The sequence below is a fragment of the Callithrix jacchus genome, chromosome 15, assembly GCF_049354715.1.
Source record: "Callithrix jacchus isolate 240 chromosome 15, calJac240_pri, whole genome shotgun sequence".
Classification (NCBI taxonomy): Eukaryota; Metazoa; Chordata; class Mammalia; order Primates; family Cebidae; genus Callithrix; species Callithrix jacchus.
The window spans coordinates 13,084,643-13,110,422 of record NC_133516.1 but is presented as its reverse complement, the minus strand read 5'-3'; the positions used below and the strand labels follow the sequence as shown (position 1 = coordinate 13,110,422).

Sequence of the window (25,780 nt, the reverse complement as noted above, 5' to 3'; positions counted from 1 at the left end):
CCTCCCGGGTTCAAGTGATTCTCATGCCTCAGCCTCCTAAGTAGCTGGGATTACAGGCGCCTGGCACCATATCTGGCTAATGTTTGTATTTTTAGTAGAGACAGAGTTTCACCATGTTGGCCAGGCTGGTCTTGAACTGACCTCAGGTGATCTGCCCACCTCAGCCTTCCAAAGTGACAGCCAACCCACCCGGCCAAGTAGGTTTTTCTAGATATGATTTACATACCATATAGTTCACTTGTTTAAAGTGTACAATGTTTTAAAATATATTCAGAGATAGCAACTATTACCATAATCTAATTTTAATACTTTAAAAAAATCATTCCCAAATAAACATTGTATCCATTACCAATCACTCTCCATTCCTTTCAACCTATATCTCCTCTATATCTCCATAGATTCTGGGCATTCATATAAGTAGGTATAACATGGAGTGCTGTGGCACTATCTCAGCTCACTGCAACCTCTGCCTCCTGGGTTCAAGAGATTCTCCTGCCTCAGCCTCCAGAGTAGCTAGGAATACAGGCGCGGCTACCACACCTGCCTAATGTTTTGTATTTTTAGTAGAAATGGGGTTTCACCATGTTGTCCAGGCTAGTCTCAAACTCCTGTCTCAAGTGATCCACCTGCCTCAGCCTCCCAAACTGTTGGGATTACAGGCATGAGCCACTGCCCTGGCCCGTATAGTGCTTTTTGGTGTGTGTCTGTCTTTTTTTTTAGCATAATGGTTTCAAGGTTTAGCCATTTGTGATGTTATCAGTACTTCATTCCTTTGCATGTCCAAATAATATTCCATTGTATGGAGATAGCACATTTTGTTTATCCATTCATCAACTGATTGACATTTGGGGTGTCTCCGTTTTTTGAGTGTTATAAATAATGCTGCGATGGACATTTGTGAAGACTCTTCGAAAACATTTGTTTTCATTTATTCTGGGCATACATTTTGGGGTGGATTTTTTGGTCTTATGGTAGCTCTATGTCTAACATTTTGAAAAACTGCCAAACTATTTTCACACTAAAGTGTGTATACCATTTTGATTTCCAACTTCTTATTATCCACACTTGTTATTATCTGTCCTTTTTTTTGGCATATCCATCCTCATGAGGGTGAAGTGTATTGCATTTCTCTAATGACTAATTATGTTGAGCACTTTTATTTTTGAGTCAGAGTCTCATTCTGTTGCCCAGGGTGGAATCTTGGCTCACTGAAACCTCCGCCTCCGGGGTTCAAGCAATTTTCCTGTCTCAGCTTCCTGAGTAGCTGAGACTAAAGGCTCATGCCACCACACGCCGCTAGTTTTTGTATTTTTAGTAGAAACGAGGTTTCACCATATTGGTGAGGATGGTTTTGAACTCCTGACCTCAGGTGATCCACCCATCTCAGTCTCCCAAAGTGCTGGCATTACAGGCGTGAGCCACTGTGACAGGCCTGCCTTTTTTTTTTTTTTTTTTTCCTTTTCCTTTTTTTATTCACCTGGGTGCAGGTAGGCTAAGGCCAAAAAGGGCATTAGCCTTTTTTTTTGTTTTTTAAGTAGAGATGGGGTTTTGCTATTTTGGCCAGGCTGGTCTTGAATTCCTGACCTCAGGTGATTAGCCCACCGCAGCCTCACGAAGAGGCTTCATGTGCCTACTGGTCATTTGTATATCTTCTTTGGAGAAATGACTATTCAAATTCTTTGCTCTTTTAAATTGATTATTTGTTTATTTATTGTTCAGTTGTAAGAACTCTTTATGTATTCTGGGTCCTTCAGATATGTTCTCCCAGTCTGTAGGTTTTTCTTTTCATTTCATTTTTTTTTTAACTCCTCTTTGCTTCTAGGCCTATAACTAGAAGTCTGTAGGTTCTTTTTTACACTCTCTCTCGTTTTTGTTTTGAGACAGAGTCTCACTCTGTTGCCCAGGCTGGAGTGTAGTGGTGCAATCTCAGCTCACTGCAAACTCCGCCTCCTGGGTTCAAGCGATTCTCTTGCCTCAGCCTCACAGGTGTGTGCCACCACGCCCAGCTAATTTTTGTATTTTTAGTAGAGATGGGGTTTTGCCAAGTTGGCCAGGCTGCTCTCGATCTCCTGACCTCAGGTGATCCTCTCACCTTGGCCTCCCAAATGCCGGGATTAAAGGTGTGAGCCACCGTGCCTGGCCTGCAGTAAGTTTTGAAATGAAGAAGTGTGAGTCTCCCAGTTGTGTTCTGTTTCAAGATCGTTTGACTATTCTGGGCCTCTTGTATTGTGTTTTAAACTCATCTGTATTTGTTACAACCTTTTTAAGCAGAGTGTGACTTGGGTACTACGTTCCATTCACCAGCCTCGCTCTGCGTTATTTTTAAACGGTTTTACAATATGCCTAGGTAGGCTTATAACTTTGCTCCTGCAAACAATATTTTGCTTTGGTAAACAAGCCCTGTGAGAGTTCCTTCCATCAAGTTGCCTCAGTTCAACATATTTCCAGAGGACTAGTACACACAGAATTGGCAACTACAGAGGATGAAAAGTTTAAAAAATAGATCCTAGAAGATACAACAAATACTTTTCCTCTACACATCAAGCTATCTCTCAGAACACCTCAGTGACAAAAAAATTGGCCTACTACGGAATCTGGCTTGATAGCTAAATACTTGAGATCACAAAGTTAATGTTAGATTATATACATCTTTTTTTTTTTTGGTGGTGTTGGTGGGGAAGGGATGCAGTCTCACTCTGTGACCCAGGCAATAATACAGTGGTGTGATCTCGGCTCACTGCAACTGCTGCCTTCTGGGTTCAAGCGATTCTCCTGCCTCAGCCTCCTGAGTAGTTGGGATTACGGGCACCCACCATCACACCCAGCTAATATTTGTATTTTTATAGAGTGGAGAAAAGCGTGCCTTGGGTGCCTGGGAAACCAGAGCGCAGGATACCCCACGGCCTGGAGAGGAGTTTGCTCAGGTCTCCACCCAGCTCACCTTCCTTCTGCAACCACGTGGAGAAAAATCCTGAAGACGGGTTCCCCGATACCTGTCAACTACTTGATTATTATTATTTATTTTTTTGACCTTAACACCAAATTTATCACCTTTTAAAAACAAGAGATTTTCCCCAAAAGTGAAGAAATAAGAAAGAAATCCAGTGTCCATGCATTCTCAGCCTGCAGTCCCGACTCCAGGATACCTCCTCCTCTCTCAGACAGAGTTGGCTCCCTTGGAATCCAATGGTGGTATACGGGTCAAGGGTTCCTTTGTGTTGGGTTCCTTACTGCCTCTCTCCTGAGTTTTAGGAATGGATTCTGCAGGCTTTTTTGCTGTCCCAGAGGTGCCCAGGCTGGTCTCGAACGCCTGACCTCAGGTGATCCTCCCACTTCAGCCTCCCAAAGTGCTGGGATTACAGGCATGAGCCACTGCACCCAGCCTACGTACATCTTATGACACACATTACCCCAATCTGTTAAACTAAGCTGATGTTAACTAGGAAAGCATGACTAGCTCTGTTTTAGTGCCTGAAGTATCACAGAATCACTTACAAGTAGAAAGAACTCTTATGTTCCCCCTGAGGTAGTTATTGTCATGCCATAGAGACTTTTTACATGTTAAGAAAAGTAATGAAAATAATCCTTGAAAATACATTATCAGCGAGAATGAAGGTAGAGTATTAAACACGCGTAGAAGTCTTTCCTCAGCTGGGGCCGTCTGCTTCTTCCAGGCGTGACGTGGCGTGAGCTCCTCCGTGGGGGAGCATTTCTTCCACAGCAGCATCGATATCATCAGCAGTAGGACCATCTTCATCAATACCCAGACCAAGTTTGACCATCCTGTAGATCCTGTTAGTATGTGTCTGGGGATCTTCCAGACTGGAGCCAGGAGGTGGGAGTGCAGTTTCGTAAAGCAAGATGACCCGATCCTTCGCAGACTCGCCGTTCTTGTCAGCCTCTGCGTTTGGCATTAAGGCCTCCATACTGCAAGGTCAGGGTGTATCTCCAGATGTTTCTGTAGCTGTCACGTAGCCCGTTGTTGGGCTGTCTTATGGGCTTGAGCTTTCATGATTCTCTCCATGTCTGCTGTCCAGCTGTATGTGCTTGTGACGGTACAGCATAGGAATGCCACCACTTTGACACAGTCACCCTTTTGACTTTTTTCTCCAACATGTCTTTCACGATTTTGCAGAGGTTCTCTTTTTTTATTTTTCTATTGACAATGTGCATTTTGATTGGTTCTCAAACTTTTTTTTTAAAGACGGGGTTTCACCACGTTGGTCAGGTCTTGAACTCCCCACCTTAGGTGATCCGCCCACCTTGGCCTCCAAAGTGCTTGGATTACAGGTGTAAGCCACCACGCCCGGCCTCAAACTTTTTTTTTCTTTTCCTGTTTCTGTTTTTTCTTCTTCATCTTCTGGAAGTTCCAAACCCTCTGGCGACTGACACTACAGTTTTACTCTCAAATCCCTTCAGCTGCTGGACATAGTACTCATTAACAACTCGATCACATGGATCACTTCGAAGCCACGCTTCTGAAGACATTCCGCAAAGGCCGGGTTAACTACCTGGTCCTTGGTCTCACTGTGATGTAACAGACATGTTTCTGGTTTGCCTTCCTTCTACAAAACGCAGTGAGATAAACCATCTCATCACCAGAGGCAGATGTGCAGTATCTTTTTTTTTTAGACAGAGTCTTGCTCTGTCACCAGGTGCCAGGCTGGAGTGCAGTGGCACAGTGTCAGCTCACTGCAACCTCCACCTCCCAGGTTCAAGCAGTTTTCCCGCCTCAGCCTCCCGAGTAGCTGGGACTACAGGTGCGTGCTGCCACGCCCAGCTAATTTTTGTATTTTAGTAGAGATGTTGGCCAGGATGGTCTCGATCTCTTGACCTTGTGATCCGCCTGCCTTGGGCTCCCAAAGTGCTGGGATTACAGGTGTGAGCCTGTATCTTAACAGCTCTGAAAGCTTCTGATTTTGAGTCTATATTTTCCAAGATTTATGTTTTTAGAGAACTTCTCATAGAACTTTTTGTAGTTCTTTTTATCCTCTGCCAGTTCAGCAAAGGCTTCTAAGGATTTTTTGACCAAATTCTTCCTGATAACTTTCAAAATTTTGCTTTGTTGCAACATCTCAGAAAAAAATATTTAGAGGCAGAGCCTCTGAGTCCATCGCCCTCTAATGAAGTGCAGATATTCAGGGATTAGCTCCTCACAGTCACCCATGATGAAAACTGCGTACATACAACTGAATGTTGTTCTTTTTCTTTCTGTTTTCAAATAGGCCAAAAGGAGCATGTCTTGAGACAAAAAGAAGAGCTCTTCTAAACTCCAACCATCACCACCAAGCGCTCATCGGTCAAGCTCTCACAGAGCTCTCCATATGCCGCCCGAGTCATAGCATCAGGATTTCTGGTCCAGACAAACTTAGTTCTGTGGAGTTCTTGATCAATGTACTTTCCCTCACTTTGCTGCTTCTGGTCAGCATCCTTCTTTTCTTCTTCTTCCTCAGAACCAGCATCTTCAGTTTCAGGTTTGTCATCGGAGTCTTTCTCTCCTTCTTTGTCTTCCTCTTCTGCAGCCTCATCATCGCTGACTTCTTTATCACGTGTCTTCTCCGTCAGAAGAGTAATGGGATAGCCGATAAACGGAGAATGTTTCTTCACAATCTCTTTTATTCTTCTTGCCTCCCAATTCTCAGTTAGGTCTTCTTTCAGGTGCAGGATACCCTTTTCTCCACGCCCCATAGGTTCACTGTGCCCGCCCTAACTGAATGGTCCTCCTGCTGAGGACTCCCAAGCAGGCTGCTCACATTTATGTTTGGTGGGCACACTTTCTCGGCAAACAAATAAGCAGAATACAAACCACCACCAAACCGGCCAATCACAGGGACACCTGCACCAGCCTGGGAAACTTCCACAGATTCTTTGGTCCCAGACTTGATGACAGTACCAAGGTTATTGATCAAGTCAGCCGTGGTCATTCCTATTTCAGTATCCACAATAGTAACCGTTTGATCTTGTTCGTTTGGTATAAGATTAATGTGCAGCTCTCCCGGAGTCGAATTTACTGTGATCCATCAAACTTTCCTTTTTTTTTTTTTTTTTTTAGGGGGCAGGGTGCAAGGGAGGGATGGGGACAAGGGGCGGGACGAAGGGGAGGGATGGGAGCAGGGAGTGAAACGAAGGGGAGGGATGGGGGAAGAGGGCGGGACACAGGGGAAGGATCCAAACTTTCATATCAGATTTTGTCCAAAGCATCTGATGAATTTGAAATGAGCTATCTCGGGCCAGGCACAGTGGCTCACTCCTGTAATTCCAGCACTTTGGGAGGCCAAGGTGGGTGGATTGCTTGAGGTCAGGAGTTCGAGACCAGCCTGGGCAATATGGTGACACCCCGTCTTTACCCAAAATACACCAAAAGTTAGCCAGGCGTGGTAGACATCCCTATAGTCCCAGCTACTCAGGGGCTGAGGCATGAGAATCACTTGAACCTGGGAGGCGGAGGCTGCAGTGAGCTAAGATCACCCCACTGCATTTCGTATTAGGCAACAGAGTGAGATGCTGTCTCCAAAATAAAAATAAAAAGCTAAAAAAAAAAAGCAGAAATGAGCTCTCTCAGAAAGATCCTTTTGTAGGAGTAGAAAGTATTGATGATCAGTGAAATCAGCTGGATAGTTTCCACTTGAAAGGCAAACATCTCAACCTCTTCCTCCATTGGCTGGTCTTGGGACTGGGTTTCCTCAGGCAGCTTGACTAAGGGACCACATGGGCTCTGCAGTGTAGCAGCACCAGGATGCTGAAGCATGCAGGCCTCTTGCATTTCTGTATGAATTTTAGAATCAGCTTGTCAATTTCTGCAAATAAAAGGCAGCCAGGATTTTCATACAGATTGCATTGAATTTGTAGATCAATTTGGGGAGTACTGGCATCTTCACAGGATTTAAGCTTTCCAAATCCTTTTTTTTTTTTTTTTTTTGAGATAGGGTCATGCTCTGCCACGAGGCCGCAGTGCCCAGCTGGATAAGTTTCTACCCTACGATCTGACAAAGAGCCAGAATCTCTGCAGAATGATTTATTGGGCAAGTTAGTGGACAGAAGAGGTAGAGCCTGCTTTGTAGATGACGTAAGGGGACCTGGAACCACATGGTAGGACTGAAGGAAGCCAACAGGATGCAGGAACAGGGAGACATGTCTGGGACAGGGTGGCGTTGGTCAGTAGCACTGGACTGGGGTACGTGGAATACAGCGAAGACTCGGTCATCTTTGGGGATATGATAGTTGGTACTCGGGAGAGGGTGAAGACCTGGCTGGCCCCTGGAGGCAAGAGAAGCTCCAGACTGAAGTTCGCAGGTGAGCCCCCGCCTAGGTGTTCCAGAGGCCAATGATGGCGAGGATGGAGGAGGCCATGAAGAGCAGGTAGAGGCGGAAGAGCAGGGCGTCCACCGTGTGGCTGAACTGTACCCACAGCTCCACCAAGTGCTGCCTCTGGGCCTCGTGCTCCCGCTGGGCTCTTGTCCATTCTGAGCACCCTGTCAGCTCTGCCTCCCTGGGGCCTGACCTCTGCTCTGCTAACACCTCTGGCTCCTTTGCACCTACAGAAAGACAGATTCATCCATGGGCTGTAGATGTCACCTGTGGAGAGAGGGAGGCAGGGAAGGAGATAGGAGAAGCGGAGGTGGGGGAGGAGGAAGTGTGACTTCCCTCACCAGGCAGGTGGGTGGGGGTGAGACCCAGGCCCTCATTTCTCTTCTGGGGTGCAATGGGACAGCATCTCCCTGGGCTGGTGCAGGACAGCAGCAGAGAGTGGAGCCACTGAGGCAGGGGTGGGGGCTGGGTGGTAGCCACATGCAGCAGGTGGGTGATGAAGATGGTCTCCAGCAGGCTGGCCACCATCAGGGACAGGCACAGGGCGAAGTAGACACCTGTGGGCGAGGAGGGCCTGCGTGAGGGCCAGAGGTACCACCTCGAATATTTTTCTTCTCTTCCAACCTGGCGGGCAGGAAAAGGCAGCCTCCTTTTCACCGTGTACCTCCCTTCCCTGAGTTAGTTCCCACCCTTCTCTTCCAAAAGGTTGGAGGGGCCATACTGATGAGGGGGGTGCCACTGGTGGGGAGCAAGTCATTCATCAGGAGCAGGAAGACATTGTAGCCCAGCAGGAGTGTTATCTTGAATGGGACACGATTCCCACTTTCCACTGGCAGGTAGAAGCTGAGGGCGTCGATGGCAAGCAGAAAGCCACTGGGCACCAGAAGGTTTATGACATAGAGTCTGGGCCTGCGCCTGATGGCCACCTGGTGGGGTAGGAGAGGGCGGTAAGTTGTTTTGGGGTCAGAGGAAACCTCAAATCCAGGAATATCAGCGCCAGTTTGTCTCTCCTTTTTCCTTTGGCCTGATATCACCCTGGGGTCTGGAGCTGTGTGGAATGCAGCTTTAGAATCTGGTATAGAACCTGCAAAGAGAGAGTTGGGTCAGAGCCATGAGCTTTAGGATGGAGAATGAGGCTGGGGAGCCAGGAGAGAGGGTAATATTGGGAGACGCTGAAACTCGGGAGATACACATTTGATGGAGATTCTAGGCAAGGGCAAAAGCATGGAAGGAAGGAGGAGCAAGAGCCTCCGAGCTCACATGGAACGCGATCTGGTCATACAGGTTGGCTCCCACGGACATCTTTGCAGTGGCCTTGTTGATGCCCAGGAGCTCCCACTCTCCATGGGCCTGAAGGATGTCCTGGGATGTGTCTGTTATTTCCCACACTTCCTTCTCCATGCCCAGCAACATGTTGTCCACTGAAAATGAGAACTATCTGAATCATTTTTCAAGGACATAGTTTTCTGGTGGCTCAACTGCACTCTCTCTTTTTTTTTTTTTTTGAGATGGAGTTTAGCTCTTGTCGCCCAGGCTGGAGTGTAATGGTGCGATCTGGGCTCATGCTACCCCCATTTTCCGGGTTCAAGTGATTCTCCTGCCTCAGCCTCCCACGTAGCTGGGATTATAGGCATGTGCCACCACACCTGGCTAATTTTGTATTTTTAGTAGAGACGGGATTTCTCCATGTTGGTCAGGCTGGTCTCAAACTCCCGACCTCAGGTGATCTGCCCGCTTCAGCCTCCCAACGTGCTGGGATTAGAGGCGTGAACCACCACGCCTAGCCTGCACTCTCTTTTTCTATCCTTTCATTCAACAAATATTTTTGAGCACCTACCACATGCCAGGAAACTTGCCAGGAGCTTGGGATGGTGAGGAACAAGACAGACTTGGGTTCTGCCTTTATGGAAAATATTTTAGCATCCATGGAGCCTTATTCTTCATTCCACCCAAACTCCTTGGTCACCATTTATTCGTAGTTTCTTTATATCTTATTTTCTTTATATTTGTTAGTTGCTCTCATTCAGCCCTTCCCTGAGACCCCACTGCAACTCACCTGTGTAGAGGAATGAGCTGAAGGTGAGGGTGCAGTTCTGCTCGTCAAAGGGGAAGTAGAAGATGTCCAGGTTACAGATACTGGCCACCTTCATGGGCTTCTTATACCTGATGCGACCTTCATTACTTACATATGCTGTGAGGTCTTTTGGGGTCTTATCCACATCCATGCTGGAGGAGAGATGAGGCAGGAGGCAGGTGCTGTGGTTTCTCCCTTCTTTTTTTTTTTTTTGAGACGGAGTTTCGCTCTTGTTACCCAGGCTGGAGTGCAATGGCGCGATCTTGGCTCACCGCAACCTCCGCCTTCTGGGTTCAGGCAATTCTCCTGCCTCAGCCTCCTGAGTAGCTGGAATTAAAGGCACGTGCCACCATGCCCAGCTAATTTTTTGTATTTTTAGTAGAGACAGGGTTTCACCATGTTGACCAGGATGGTCTCGATCTCTTGACCTCGTGATCCACCCGCCTCGGCCTCCCAAAGTTTTTTTTTTTTTGAGACAGGGTGTTGCTCTGTCACCCAGGCTGGAGTGCAGTGGAATGATCTTGGGGCTCACTGCAGTCTCCATGTCCTGGGCTCAAATGATCCTCCTGCCTCAGCCTTAGCCTCGCAAGTAGCTGGGACTACAGGTGCACCACCAGGCCTGGCTAATTTTTTTTTTTTTTTTTTGAGACAGAGTTTTGCTCTGTCCCCAGGCTGGAGTGCATGCTGGTTTTAGCCCTGACTGGCCCCCCTAGTCGAGGCCTGAGGGGGCTACATTTCTAATGTAGCTGGATGGTGCAATCTCAGCTCACTGCAACCTCTGCCTCCCAGGTTCAAGTGATTCTCCTGCCTTAGCCTCTGAGTAGCTGGGATTACAAGTGCACACCACCACGCCCAGCTAATTTTTGTATTTTTTACTAATAGAGATGGGGTTTCACCATGTTGGCCAGGACGGTCTCAATCTCTTGACCTTGTGATCTGCCCTGCCTTGGCCTCCCAAAGTGCTGGGATTACAGGTGCAAACCACCACTTCTGGCCTGCCTTTTTTTTTTTTTTTTTTTTTTTTAAAGAGATGAGGTTTTGCCACGTTGCCCAGGCCGGTCTCAAACTCCTGAACTCAAATGATCCGCCCCCTTCGGCCTCCCAAAGTGCTGGGATTACAGGCGTGAGCCCCTGCCCCCAGGCCCAGTTTCTCTTCTTATCTCTCTGGTTGTTTCTTAGCCATCTAAAGACCACTGACAGTGGCCCCAGTGGGAGACCTTGATCTCTATGGTAAGGAGACGGAACTTCCCTCTGACTTCCCCAGCCCTTGGTACGCACAACTCAATGATGAAAATGTCTGGGAGCCACAGGTTCCTGGCTGCCATGCTCATCTTCGTGATGCCCTCGCACTCCTCTGGGTTCCAGCTGATAAACGGGTTATCCCAAACCTAGAGCCCAGGCAGAGGAGACATGAGAGCCTGAGATCAGTTGGAGTTATTTTCTCTTTGCCCTTGCATTTCTTCTTTTTAAAAAAAGTTATGAAATACTTCAAGCATATAGAAGAAAAATATATAAAATACCATGATAAACATCTATGTATCTATAACACAGCTTTGTGACATTAATATTTTATTACATTTACTTGCTTTTTTTCAAGAAATGAAATTTTTTTTTTTTTTTTTTGAGATGGAGTCTCACTCTGTTGCCAGGCTGGAGTGCAGTGGCACGATCTTGGCTCACTGCAACCTCTGCCTCCTGGGTTCAAGTGATTCTCCTGCCTCAGCCTCCCAAGTCCCGAGTAGCTGGGACTACAGGCATGCATCACCATGCCCAGCTAATTTTTGTATATTTTACTAATAGAGACGGGATTTCACCCTGTTGGCCAGGATGGTGTCGATCTCTTGACCTTGTGGTCCACCCACCTCGGTCTCCCAAAGTGCTGGGATTACAGGTATGAGTCACTGTGCCCGGCCAAGAAATGAGAATTATAGATAAAATCGAACCTGCCTGGGACCATTTCTTCATAAATGTTCATCTCTCTGCTTTCCCACTTTAGTGGAAAATTACTGCTGATCAGGGATATCATCTCCTTTCTGCAGTAGGAATGAGATTTAGAATTGAAGGATCAGTAACTCAGCCTCTCTGAGCTAGAATTTTTTTTGGCTTGAAATAATGGTAGTGGTGGGTATCCAATGAAATCGGGCATGTGGGAGGGTTTTATGAACCTTAATGTTGTTCAGAGGTCATTACGTATCAGTATCTAGTGAGGTCTAAACTGTCTTCTAGGCATTTTTCACTGGTCTCTTGCAAGGAGGCCTTGAACAAGCCCTTGGATCCTTGGAAACCAAGAGCTTAGTGGCCTTTCTCCCCTGGGTAGATGCTGGAACCATCTTTTCTTGCCTTGCTGGTGACCAGCACTCTTTCCGAGGCTGGTCACCCAGTTTGGAAAACGTTTTTGAGGATTGTCCAGTTCTGGGTGGGCCTGGTCTAGAGGCACTTTCTGTGTCAGAAGCTGTAGTTTACAGCCACGGCCAGAACAGGGGGCTCTATAGGTATTAGATAAATGTTCGTACGCAATCAGTGGTTCTCAAAAGACACTGCACACAAACTCTGGGGGTTGTGTTGAAATGCAGATTCTGATTCTGTAGGTGGGGTGACTAAATCATCCTGGTTTGCCAGAAACTTTCTGGCTTTCAGCATTGACTGGTCACCCTAGTCCAGGCCTGAGGGGCACATTTCTCAGAAGCTTCCAGTGGTGGTCTGGGAACCATACTTGAGAGCAAGGTCAGGTGATTGTTATTATCTTTCCCCAGCTCCTTCCTTCCTTCGTTTCCTCCAAGCAGACTATTCTTTTCGAGGTGGAGTCTCACTCTGTTGCCCAGGCTGGAGTGTAGTGGTGCCATCCCGGCTCACTGCAACCTCTGCCTCCCAGGTTCAAGTGATTCTCCTGCCTCAGCCTCCCGAGTAGCTGGGATTACAGGTGCACACCACCACACCTGGGTAATTTTTTATATTTTTGGTAGAGACGGGTTTCACCATGTTGACCAGGCTGGTCTCGAACTCCTGACCTCAAGTGATCCGCCTACCTTGAGCCTCCCAAAGTGTTGGGATTACAGGTGTGAGCCACTGAGCATAACCATCAAGCAGGAAGTTGGAAACTTAATTCATTTACTTTCATTTCCCCACATCCTTCCACACACCTTGTTTCCTTATCAATGCAATTAAGATATGTTTTCCATTGGGTCATACTTTGACTACAGTCCATAGATTTTCTTTTCTTTCTTTCTTTCTTTTTGTTCTTTATGAGACAGAGTCTTGCTCTGTCACCCAGGCTGGAGTGCAGCGGAGAAATCTTGGCTTACTGCAACCTCCGCTTCCCAGGTTCAAGCAATTCACCAGCCTCAGCCTCCTGAGTAGCTGGGACTACAGGCGCCTGCCGCCATGCCAAGCTAATTTTTGTATTTTCAGTAGAGGTGGGTTTTCACCATGTTGGCCAGGATGGTCTCAATCTCTTGACCTCATGATCCACCCGCCTCAGCCTCCCAAAGTGCTGGGATAACAGGTGTGAGCCAGCGCTCCTGGCCAGATTAACCTTCTTAATCATGCTGTTAAAATCACTATATATTTACTCCTTTTCAACTTGATTTTTGTTTTGTTTTTGAGGTGGAGTCTCACTCTGTCACCCAGGCACTGGAGTGCAGTGGTGCGATCTCGGCTCACTGCAAACTCCGCTTCCCCGGTTCAAGTGATTCTCCTGCCTCAGCCTCCTGAGTTGCTGGGATTACAGACACCTGCCACCATGCCCAGCTAATTTTTGTATTTTCAGTAGAGATGTGGTTTTACCATGTTGGCCAGGCTGGTCTCAAACTCCTGACCTCAAGTGATCCACCCACCTCGGCCTCCCAAAGTGCTGCGATTACAGACTTGAGCCACCGCACCTGGCATCTACTTGATTTTTAAAAGCAGTGTATTAAAGCTTCTCACCATTATGGTAGATTTTCCCATTTCTCTTTTTTTTTTTTTTTTTTTTTTTTGAGGCAGAGTTTCGCTGTTGTTACTCAGGCTGGAGTGCAATGGCGTGACCTCGGCTCATCGCAACCTCCGCCTCCTGGGTTCAGGCTATTCTCCTGCCTCGGCCTCCTGAGTAGCTGGGATTACAGGCATGCACCACCATGCCCAGCTAATTTTTTTGTATTTTTAGTAGAGACGGGGTTTCACCATGTTGACCAGGATGGTCTCGATCTCTTGACCTCGTGATCCACCTGCCTCCGCCTCCCAAAGTGCTGGGATTACAGGCTTGAGCCACCGCGCCCGGCCCCCATTTCTCTTTCATGTGTTTCAAAGCAATGTTAGGACATAAACATTCGTAATTATTATATCTTTGTGTAAAATCCTTTTTGATCGTAACTGCAGGGAGAGAAGTGTTGTCCGTACCATTTCCAGCCACAGGAATGATGAGAAGAGGTGCAGCCGTTCATCCTGCCAAAAGAAATTCCTGTTTCCGTCACATTGCCAGTAAGAGGTCTGCTCATCTCCCCACTTGCCATGCTGGTTGGCCAACTTCCAAGGTATATAAAAGGGATATGTGATGAAGGCCAGTGTTACAAGTCAAGCACAAAAGCTTGATCAAAACAGATGTGTTAGGCTGTGGGCAGGAGAGTTCACAGCAGGGAGGGAGGAAAGTAGTCTTTCTCAACCCTGGCTGCATGTGAGAATAAATCGAGAAGCTTAAGAATATTGAGAAGCTTAAAAATATCAGTATGGTTGGGCGTGGTGGCTCACGCCTGTAATCCCAGCACTTTAGGAGGCTGAGGTGGGCTGATCACTTGAGGTCAGGAGTTCAAGACCAGCCTGGCCAACAAGGTGAAACCCTGTCTCTACTAAGAATATAAGAATTAGCTGGGCATGGTGGCACACACCTGTAATCCCAACTACGTGGGAGGCTGGGGCAGGAGAATCGTTTGAACCCAGGAGGCGGAGGTTGCAGTGAGCCAAGATCATAACATTGCACTCCAGCCTGGTGACAGAGTGATACTCTATCTCAAAAATAAGTAAATAAATAAATGGATGCTTGGGTTTCATCCATTCAGAACCTCTGGGATTAGATCCTGGCCGCTGGTATGTAGCCAGAGGGAGAAGGAAAGATTCTCTTCCACGTGCTGTTATACCTCTCCCTGCTGCAATGGACAGAGCTTCTTTGAGATCCCCATGCCAAGGCCACCTCGCAGTGGCAGGGGAAGCAGAAATGTGGCTAAGGGCTCTGAGGGACAGTGTTGCCGGGGGCACTCAGGAGGGCTAGAGAAGTCAGCACTCACCACGTCTAGGATGGCAGACATCGTGAAGGAGATGTTGACTCGGGTGGGGACACTGACGTTGGTGACTGGACGGAAGGCCCTTCTCTCAAACACGGAATTCAGAGCAGTGGGATCCGCCCCGTGCCGGCCAAACCCTGAGCAATTGATGGTGAAAGTAACGCCCCTTCCTGTAGCGGACATGGAATGTGTGAGATGAAGGAGAGCAACCCTGTGCTCCCTATATCAGAGGGTCCCCGAGGCAGGGCCTGGGGTTGCCGGTGATAATATGAAAGCTAATGTGTTGAGCATACGCTATGTGTCGGGTACATTCTAAGCCCTTTAAAAATGGATTACCTCATTTAATCCTCCCAATCCCCTAATCAGGTAGATCCTGCTTTACCCTCATGTAATAAACGAGCATTAAGAGGAACTAACTTCCCACAGTCGGATAAGAAAAGGCAGAAGCCGGACTTGGCCTGAACCCAGGTTTGTCTGCTGCTGCTGTGCTATATTTCCCAGGGATGAGACGAAGAATGGGGAGGGGATCACCGAGAGGGGTCCAGACGCTGGGCTCTTCCTTCTGAGGCCCAGGAGGATGGGGCGAGCTGGAATGCAAATACTGGAAGCTAATGTGGCAAAGCTGAGTTAGCGCTCCAGCCTTCTTTCTAGTATTTCTGTCTCCATGCAAAGCATGCCCAAATCTGTATGCAAACTGAGCTTGAAGCGGTGATAGTCATCCAATAGGACTGCAGTCCCAGGCCCTGAGAGGACACACCTGCTTTCACCCTGGCTGCCCCAACCTTCCTTCTCCTCACTGCACTGCCCAGCTCTATCACCAGCTTTCTAGTTTGAGGCTTTAAAAAAGTTTTATTTTTAATGAACATACAATAATTGTGCATATTTCTTTGTTTGTGCTTTTTGTGTGTGTGTGTGTGTGTGTTGTTTTTTTTTTTTTTTTGAGACAGTGACTCACTCTGCTGCCCAGTCTGGAGTGCAGTGGTGCAATCACTGCAGCCTCAACGACTCCTAGCTTAGGGGATCCTCCCACCTCAGCCTCCCAAGTAACTGGACAACAGGCACTCCCTACCACACTTGGCTAATTTTTTTTCTTAGTGAGACAGAGTCTCACTCTGTTGCCAGGCAGGAGTGCAGTGGCATGATCTCAGCTCACTGCAGCCTCCACCTCCCAGGTTCAAGCAATTCTCCTGCCTTAGCCTCCTGAGTAGTTGGGACTACAGGTGCACCACCATGCACCACCACACCCCACCACGCCCTGCTAATTTTTTGTATTTTTAGTAGAGACGGGGTTTCATCATGTTGGCCAGGATGGTCTCCATCCCTTGACCTTGTGATTCACCTGCCTCGGCCTCCCGAAGTGCTGGGATTACAGACATGAGCCACCACGCCCAGCCAATACTTGGCTAATTTTTTAAAAACATTTTGTAGAGACGGAGTCACTATGTTGCCCCGGCTGGTCTCAAATTCCTGGGCTCCAGTGATTCTCCCACCTGTGCCTCCCAAAGTTCTGGGATTATAGGTATGAGCCACCATGCCCAGCCACCATACAAGAAATTAGCTGGGCATGGTGGCGCGTGCCTGTAATCCCAGTTACTTAGGAGGCTGAGGCAGGAGAATTGCCTGAACCCAGGAGGCGGAGGTTGTGGTGAGCCGAGATCGCGCCATTGTACTCCAGCCTGGGTAACAAGAGCGAAACTCTGTCTCAAAAAAAAAAAAAGAAGTGCGGAGATTTTTTTTTTTTTTAATTTTTAAATTTTTTTAGATGGAGTCTCACTCTGTCGCCCAGGCTGGAGTGCAGAAGCGTGATCTTGGCTCACTGCAAACTCAGCCTCCTGGGTTCAAGTGATTCTCCTGCCTCAGCCTCCCAAGTAGCTGGGATTACAGGTGCCCACCACCATGTCAGGCTAATTTTTTAATTTTTAGTAGAGATGGAGTATCACCATGTTAGCCAGGCTGGTCTTGAACTCCTGACCTCAGGTGATCTGCCTGCTTTGGCCTCCCAAAGTGCTGGGATTACAGGCGTGAGCCACCTCGCCTGGCCTGTCTTACCCTTTTCTAACTAATACAGTTTTAAATTTTCTACTGGTGAAAATCTATTGGAGGAGCAACAACGTGGAATGAGAGAGATGATTGATAACCTCTGTGCCAAGAACACTGAGCCTCATCCATCCCCAACGTCACAATGCTTTCCAGGCAAATTCTTAAACCTCTCTAAGAACAGTGAATATTCATTTGTCAACCCCTGTGTGCAAGTGCCCAGAGGCGCTTTCATAACATTTTATACTGCCCAGATCAGGTGTACAATTTGTGTCTCTTCCCTGTGCTGGCCTTTAAAGTCACCTCTGGCTCAGTCCTCTCCTGCTCCCCCTTATCCGAAGTCATGGAATAATCTAAGGAGGAGAGACGACATTTATTAGCACTCTCACCAAGTGCCAGGCACTGCACTTCCCTCCTCTTCCCGAACCTCACAACCCTGCAAGGCAGGTTCTGTTTTACAGATGAGGAAACGAGCTCAGAGAAGTTAAGCAGTGCGACAAAGTTTACACAACTAGCAATGTGAGACACTAAGATTCAAACCCAGGTCCATCTGTCTCCAAATCCCATGTTCTTGTCTCTCTACCATGCTGACTCCGTGGAAGAGAAGCACATTCTACTTTCACCCTGGACCTGCTGTCTTCTGGCGTTTTACCTAGCCTAGAGCCCTTGGATCCAGGGGAGGTGGATGGGGAAATCATGGCTGAAGTAGGTGGGGACTTAGCTACAACGGTTTGGGTTCCATACCTGTAGAGAGAAGGAATTACACCTGTGGGTAGAAAGATGGGTGTATAAAGAAGCGAAATACAGAGAAGATAATCGTGCATGGTTGTTTTTCATGTGGAGTATCAATGAGGAAAAGACAGACTTTTCAAGTAGTATTGAGAAAACTAGATCTCCATATGCAAAAGGATCAAGTTTGCTGGTGTTGAACTCTATTTTTCAAGAAGAAAACTAGAAGTGCTCTTGTATGGCGTGTAACTGGAAGGGGATTTTCCATCTTTCAGAGCAGGAAAGTCTAGGTGGGTGTCATGGTAATGTAGTTATGAAAGCACTCTATCCATCTTAGACAGTCTCGAGGAGTTGGAAATTTGAAAGAAGTTCCTAGATGCTAGGGACAGGTCCTCCTTCTTCCCCCTTCCTCCATTGTCGCTCCTTTCTTACCTTGAAGCAGAAGACAGAGAATGAGGTAGAAGGGAAATCTTTTCCTGTGGAACCAGCTTCCTTCCATCTTCTTTGTCTAAATCTTCTGTGAACATGTACTGGGACTCAGGACTGCCCAGATTAAAGGAGTGCGGGCCACACCTAGAGTCTGACTTTGAATACTGTTCGCGTTGGTTGACCACTGACATTTGTAACCTTCCTGGAAAGGGTGTTCCGCTTGTCTTGTTCTTGGCTATGCTTGAGGCCCAGTCTGCTTTTAAGACTTTGTCTTAGTCTTGGGCATTTCACTACAATGTCCATGGTTATTGATAGCTCATAGGTGATCAAGCTCACACGTGCAGACCGTGGTGAGGTTCCTCAGTCTGAAGGCTCATCTCTTCCATTCTGGAAAATTCTCAGACATTTATAAAGGTTTCACTTCCTCTATTTTCCTTATTAAACATATGTTGAATGGTTTCCTTCTACCTTATGTGTCTTTTATTGCTGTTGTAACAAATCACAAACCTGGTGGCTTAAACCAAACACAATTTGTTATTTTACTCTTCCGTGGTCCAGAAGTCTGAAATGGGCCTCACTGGGATAAAATTAATGTCTCAGCAGGACTGCATTCCTTCTGGATGCTCTAGAGGAGGATCTGTTTCCTTGCCTTTTCCAGAGTTTTTGTTTTTTATTGAGACAAGATTTCACTCTGTTGACCAGCCTGGAGTGTAGTGGTGCAATCACGACTCATTGCAGCCTTGAACTCCTGGGCTCAAGGGATCTTTTTGTCTGAGCCTCCTGAGTAGCTGGAACCACAGGTGCAAGCCACCAAGCCTGGCTATTTTTTTTTTTTTTTTTTTTTAGTAAAGATGAGGTCTCACTCTGTTGCCTAGGCTGATCTTGAACTCCTAGCTTCGAGTGATCCTCCAACCTCGACCTCCCAAAGTGCTGGAATTATAGACATGAGCCATTGCACCTGGCCTTTTCCAGCTTTAAATTGCCTACATTTCGTGGTTCATTGTTTTTACTTCTCCATCTTCAAAACCAGCAACATCAGGCCAATCTTTCTCACAAGGCATCTCATTTCTCTGGTTCTTATTTTCTTCTCTCTCTTTCTTCCACTTACAGAGCCTTTGTGATTGCATTGGGTCCATTTGGATAATCTAGAATAATCTCCCCATCTCAAAGTCAGCTAATTAGCAACCTTAATTCCAACTGCAACCTTAACTCCCCTTTTCTATATTACTTAAGGTGCCAGAGATTAGGATGTGGGCAAATTCTGTGGGCCATTATTCTGCCTAACACACCTCTCTTTCCTATTTTCCATCTTTTAATCTTTATCCCTAATGATTTCTTCAAATCTAACTTCCAGGAAAAAAATTCTCTCTTCAACTGTGTTTATCTTATTTTATTTTATAATGGAGCCTCACTCTGTTGCCCAGGCTGGAGTGCAGTGGCATGATCTTGGCTCACTGTAGCCTCCGTCTCCTTGGCTTGAGCTATTCTCCTGCCTCACCCTCCTGAGTAGCTGGGACTACAGTCTTGTGCCACCACACCTGGCTAATTTTTGTATTTTTAGTAGAGATGGGGTTTCACCATGTTGGCCAGGCTTGTCTCAAACTCCCGACCTCAGATGATCTGCCCGCCTCAGGCTCCCAAGGTGCTGGGATTATAGATGTGAGCCACCGTGCCTCGCTTGAACTGTGTCTAATGTGTCCATCTAATCTGTCCACTGAGTTGTTTTTTTTTTTTTAAAGAGACAGGGTCTCACTGTATCCCAGGCTGGAGTGCAGTGGCATGATCATACTTCACTGTAGCCTTGAACTCCTGGGCTCAAGCAATCCTGCCACCTCAGCCTCCCAAGTAGCTGGGACTACAGGTGTGTGCCACCATGTCTGGCTAATTTTATTTTTACTGTTTCTAAAGACCAGGCCTTGCTACACTGCCCAGGCTGATGTTGAACTCCTGACCTCAAGTGATCTTCCTGTCTTAGCCCCAAAGCACTGGAATGACAGGCATGAGCCACTACAGCTGGCTGTTTACCTATTTTTAAACCAACTTGTTTTTCATTGTTGAGTTTCAGGAGTTCTATGACCAGTTTGGATATTAATTCCTTATCAGCTATATAATTTGCCAATGTTTTCTCCCATTATGTGGGTTGTCTTTTTTTCCTCTGTTAATAGTGTCTTCTGATGCACAGATTTTTAGGCCACGTACGGTGGCTCACTCCTGTAATCCCAACTACTCAGGAGGCTGAGGCAGGAGAATTGCTTGAACCCGGGAGGTGGAGGTTGTGGTGAGCCAAGATTGCGGCACTGCACTCCAGCCTGGGAGACAGAGCAAGACTCCTTCTCAAAAATAAACAAATATTAATGAATGAATGAATGAAAAAGGTCAGGCACGGTGGCTCACGCCTGTAAGCCCAGCACTTTGGGAGGCCGAGGCAGGTGGATCACGAGGTCAAGAGATCCAGACCATCCTGACCAACATGGTGAAACTCCGTCTCTACTAAAAATACAAAAATTAACCAGGTGTGGTGGCACATGCCTGTAGTCCCAGCTACTTGGGAGGCTGAGGCAGGAGAATCGCTTGAACTCGGGAGGTAGATGGTGCAGTGAGCCAAGATCACGACACTGCACTCCAGCCTGGGTGACAAAGTGAGACTCCATATCAAAAAAATAAACAAAAATAAAGTAAAATAATTAAAATAAAATAAAAAGGGTTTTTAATATTTTCATAAAGTACAATTTGTCTATTTTTTCTTTTGTTGCCTGTGCCTTTTGCTATATCCAGGAAATCATTGCTAAATCCAGTGTTGTGACGCTTTTGCCCTGTGTGTTCTTCTAGGAGTTTTATTGTTTTAGGTCTAGCTTAAATCTTTTATCCATTTTGAGTTAATTTTGGTGTATGGTTTTAGGTAAGGGTCAAACTTTATTATTTTGCACATGGATATCCAGTTTTCCCAACACTACTTGAAAAGTCTGTCTTCTTCATACTCCATGTTATGCTTAAAAAAAAAAAAGTTTGTCTTTTCCACATTGGAACTCTTGCAAAAATCATTTGGCTATTTATGTGAGAGTTTATTTCTCGGTTCTTTATTCTATTCTATTCCATTGTTCTATATGTCTGTCTTTTTTTTTAGGCAGAGTCTCACTCTGTCACCCAGGCTGGAGTGCAATGGCACGATCTCAGCTCACTGCAACCTCCGCCTCCTGGGTTCAGGCAATTCTCCTGCCTCAGCCTCCTGAGTAGCTGGGACTACAGGCACGCGCCACCGTGCCCAGCTAATTTTTTGTATTTTTAGTAGAGACGGGGTTTCACCATGTTGACCAGGATGGTCTCGAGCTCTTGACCTTGTGATCCGCCCGCCTCGGCCTCCCAAAGTGCTGGGATTACAGGCATGAGCCACCATGCCTAGCCTGTAGTACGTTTTAAAATTAGGAGTGTGAATCTTCCAGCTTAATTTTTTTTTTAAAGACTGTTTCAGGTATTCAAGGTCCTTTGACATCCCATATGAATTTTAGGATGGATTTTTCCTATTTCTGCAAAAATTGACACTGGGATGTTGATAGGAATTGCACTGAGTCTGTTCATTGCTTTAACTAGTATTGACATTTTCCCAATTTTATGTCTTCCAATCCATGAATATGAGATGTGTTTCCACTTGTTTATATTTAAAAAATTTCTTTCAACAATATTTTATAGTTTTCACTGTACAATAATTTTACTTCTTTAGCTAATTCCCAAGTTTTTTTTTCTTTTGATTTCATTGTAAATGGAATTGTTTTTATGATTTCCTTTTCTGATCATTCATTGTTGATGTATAGAAACGCAATTCACTTTTATATGTTTGCTTGGTATCCTGTTATTTTGCTAAATTCATTTATTAGTGTTAATGCTGCTAGTTTTTGTGAGATCTTTAGGATTTCCTACATATAAAATAACATCACTGCAAACAGACAATTTTACTCTTTCCAATCTGGATGCCTTTTGTTTCTTTTTCTTTTTTTTTGAAATGGAGTTTCACTCTTGTTACCCAGGCTGGAGTGCAATGGCGCGATCTCGGCTCACCGCAACCTCCGCCTCCCAGGTTCAGGCAATTCTCCTGTCTCAGCCTCCCGAGTAGCTGGGACTACAGGCACGCGCTACCGTGCCCAGCTAATTTTTTGTATTTTTTTTTTTTTAGTAGAGACGGGGTTTCACCATGTTGACCAGAATGGTCTTGATCTCTTGACTTTGTGATCCACCTGCCTCGGCCTCCCAAAGTGCCGGGATTACAGGCGTGAGCCACCACCCCCGGCCTCTTTTTCTTGCTTATGTGCTCAGGCTAGAACTTCCGAGACTGTGGTTCTTTGTTGTTGTTTGTTTTTAGAGATGGGGTCTTGCTCTGTTATCCAGGCTGGAGTGCAGTGGTGTGATCGTAGCTCACTGCAGCCCAAAAATCCTGGGTTCAAGTGATCCCCCGTCAGCCTGAGTAGCTGGGACTATAGGCATGTGCCACGACGTCCACCTAATTTGTTTGTTTTTTGAGACGGGGTCTTGCTCTGCTGCCCAGGCTGGAGTGTAGTGGCACAATCTTGGTTCACTGCAATCTCTGCTTCATGGGTTCAAGCGATTCTAGTGCCTTAGCTTCCCAAGAAGCTGGGACTACAGGCATGCACCACCAGGCCTGGCTAATTTTTGGATTTTTAGTAGAGTTGGGGTTTCACCATGTTGGTCAGAATGGTCTCAATCTCTTGACCTCCTACTTATTTGGGACCCTGGAAAGGGGCTTGCCACTCCTTGTGACCCCAAAGCAATATATGGAATTTGCTAGAGAGAAGAAACAGAGGTGCAAAGTGGTCAGGTAGAGAAAGGGCCTGATTTTGCACTCCTGTACCTCCCTCAGTCCCCATGAGATGTGGAAGGGCACCAGAAATTCCTCTGCGTTCTGCATGGATAGTGAATGGAGGCTGGACCTACAGCCACCAGCACGGCTATGGGGCCATAGATGGATAAAGCAACTCTGCAGTAGAGGCTGTGGAGTGGACTATCAAGGCAGGTGGAGATCCTGGGTGAGGCTCAGAGTGATGCAGGACGGGTGAGCTCCCAAGTGGAGCTCAGCCCACAAGGGTTCTTGGCTTTGCCCAGGAAAGAACTCAAGGGAAAGCCAGACATAGCAGAAAGCAGCTTTATTGAACAGGCAGCATTACACCTCTGGTGACGTTACAGCTCTGTGGAACAGAGCAGGGCTGTCCCCTAAGCAGAGTAGCCACTCAGGGCAATCTGCAGTCATATTTATACTCACTTTTAATTGCATGCAGATTAAAGGGCCATTTATGCAGAAATTTCTAGGGAAGGGGTAGTATACATTGGGTCATTGCTATGGAAAGGGGTTGTAACTTCTGGGTGTTGCCATGGCAACGGTAAATTGACATGGCACACTGGTGGGCATGTCTGATTGAAAGCTGCTTCTATCCTGGCCCTGTTTTAGCTAGTTCTCAGTCTGGTCCGCTGTCTGAGCCCCATCTCTGGAGTCCAGTCCTGCCTCCTACCTCAAGAGGGGTCCACAGCAGCCCTGATTATGGAGGTCAGACCAATCTGCCTCTTTCTCAAGGATGAACCTCCTTGTACATTTTCTGTTCTGAATCTATCAAGACTTGAGCTTGGAATCAGAAGACTTGGATTAAAATCCATCACATACTGGCTGTTTTCTCTTAAACTTTGAGTATTTTATCTCATCTGCAAAATGGGGGTATTAATATCTACTTCACAGTTTTTTTATGATGATTAAATATAGCATTTGAAAAAAGTTAGCCCAGTGCTGGGTACTTCACAGGTACTGAGTAAATGCTCCCCTTCCTCATTTCAGTGTTATTTCCAAGCATCAACTTATTCTGGCCTTTCCTGTCCAGTCTGTCTTCCGGTACTATTCTTACAAGTCCATGCTACTCTTTTTTTTTTTTTTTTGAGATGGCATTTTGCTCTGTCGCTCAGGCTGACATGAGCATGCTATCTGGGCTCATTGCAACCTCCGCCTCCCAGGTTCAAGTGATTCTCGTTCCTCAGACTCCAGAGTAGCTAGGATTACAGGTGCTCCACCCTGCCCAGCTAATTTTTGTACTTTTGTACTCTTTTTTTTTTTGTGGGGGGAAACAGAGTCTTGCTTTGTGACCCAGGCTGGAGTGCAGTGCGCGATCTTGGCTCACTGCAACCTCCGCCTCCTAGGTTCAAGCGATTCTCCGCCTCAGCCTCCTGCATAGCTGGGACTACAGGTGCCCGCCACCATGGCTGACTAATTTTTCTTCGTATTTTTTAGTAGTGACAGGATTTTACCATGTTGGCCAGGCTGAATCTTGAACTTCTGACCTCAAGTGCTCTGCCCACCTCAGCCTCCCAAAGTGTTGGGATTACAGGCGTGAGCCACCGCGCCCGGCCTCCATGTGGCTCTTGTTTTTGTCCTAGTTTGTGTGTCACTTCTCTCTTTTGCATAAATCCACAGGGCTGATTTACCTGTGAAGCACAGGGCACTTTACATACGTCCCGTATGTAAAGAGATTTTTTTTCTTTCTTCTTCTTTTTTTGAGACAGAGTCCTACTCCATAGCCCAGGCTGGAGTGCAGTGGCAGGATCTCAACTCACTGCAACCTCTGCCTCCTGGGTTCAAGTAATTCTCCTGCCTCAGCCTCCTGAGTACTGGGATTACAGGCATCCACCACCTCACCTGGCAAATGTTTATATTTTTAGTAGAGACAGGGTTTTGCCATGTTGGTCTAGGCTGGTCTCGAACTCCCCGGCTCAGGTGATCCTCCTGCCTCAGCCTTCCAAAGTGCTAGGATTATAGGTGTGAGCCACCATGCCCTGCTGGACCTAAGAGATTTCTACTGGGCTACTACATGTTTGAGATTTGGGGAAAAAATTATTGGCTCCAAAATGTCAAAAGAACTTCAAAATTAGAAAACATTAATAGGCCAGGCACGGTGGCTCACACCTGTAATCCCTGCACTTTGGGAGGCCAAGGCAGGTGGATCACCTGAAGTCAGGAGTTCAAGGCCAGGCTGGCCAACCTGGTGAGACCCCATCTCTTTTTTCTTTTCTTTTTTTTTTTTAAGCATTATATTGATCTTGAGAGACACATCTCTACTAAAAATACAAAAAATTAGCTGGGCATGGTGGCACATGCCTGTAACCCCAGCTACTTAGTAGGCTGAGGCAGGAGAATCACTTGAACCTGGGAGGCATCAGAGGTTGCAGTGAGCCAAGATCGTGCCATTGCACTCAGGCCTGGGCAGCAGAGTGAGACTTTGTTTCAAAAAAAAAAGAAAACACTAGCAATCTGGTCAGGTGTGGTGGTTCACACAATCCCAGCACTTTGGGAGGCCAAGGTGGGCGGATCACCTGAAGTCAGGCATTCAAGACCAGCCTGGCCAACATGGAGAAACCCCCTCTCTACTAAAATACAAAAATCAGCTGAGCATGGTGGCATGTGCTTGTAATTCCAGCTACTTATTAGGCTGAGGCAGGAGGATCTCTTGATCCCGGGAGGTGGAGGTTGCAGTGAGCCGAGATCATGGCACTGCACTCCAGCCTGGGTGACAGACTCCGTCTCAAAAACAACAAAAAAAGTTAATACATATTTCATATTACATTAAAAAATTAAATATATATTTAATGTTAAAAAAATGTGAACATTATCAGCTAGCCAATTCAATTCTTATATTGTTACAAATAGATCCACACGTCTTTATCCCTAATTCTGGAACCCAGAAAATTCTGAAAAGAACATTTTTTTTGTTTTGGGGTAAACTCATTGGAAGCACACCCTAACCTGTTCTAACATGAATGTATTTCTGATCTGTATTTATTCCCCTTAGTGTGAATATTCATCCTTTTTTTTCCCCAGAAATAGAAATGTCTTTGATTATGGGTACTGTAATATACTAGGCCCCTGTGAAAGTATTACATCATATATAGGCAGGTGAAAAGTTTG

At 46.4% G+C, this 25,780-nt stretch overlaps 1 protein-coding gene and 1 pseudogene across 2 annotated transcripts; both read right to left on the bottom strand.

The window, feature by feature from the left end:
* Positions 1–3,647: 3,647 nt before the first annotated feature.
* LOC103787307 (putative heat shock protein HSP 90-alpha A5) lies at positions 3,648–4,591 on the bottom strand (annotated as a pseudogene).
* Positions 4,592–7,000: 2,409 nt separating this feature from the next.
* HTR3E (5-hydroxytryptamine receptor 3E) lies at positions 7,001–17,929 on the bottom strand. 2 transcript variants are annotated; one of them, XM_078350119.1, is made up of 9 exons: positions 17,833–17,929; positions 14,638–14,804; positions 13,757–13,801; positions 10,661–10,770; positions 9,365–9,534; positions 8,569–8,729; positions 8,030–8,234; positions 7,650–7,865; positions 7,001–7,535 (listed from the first exon to the last, which is right to left on the bottom strand). In XM_078350119.1, the coding sequence occupies exons 1-9, from the start codon at positions 17,897–17,899 to the stop codon at positions 7,306–7,308; spliced, it is 1,371 nt and encodes a 456-aa protein (XP_078206245.1). In that variant the 5' UTR covers positions 17,900–17,929; the 3' UTR covers positions 7,001–7,305. The 2 variants fall into 2 exon arrangements, with proteins under 2 accessions (XP_078206245.1, XP_002758160.4); XM_002758114.5 differs by lacking the exon at positions 13,757–13,801.
* Between the last annotated feature and the right edge of the window lie 7,851 nt (positions 17,930–25,780).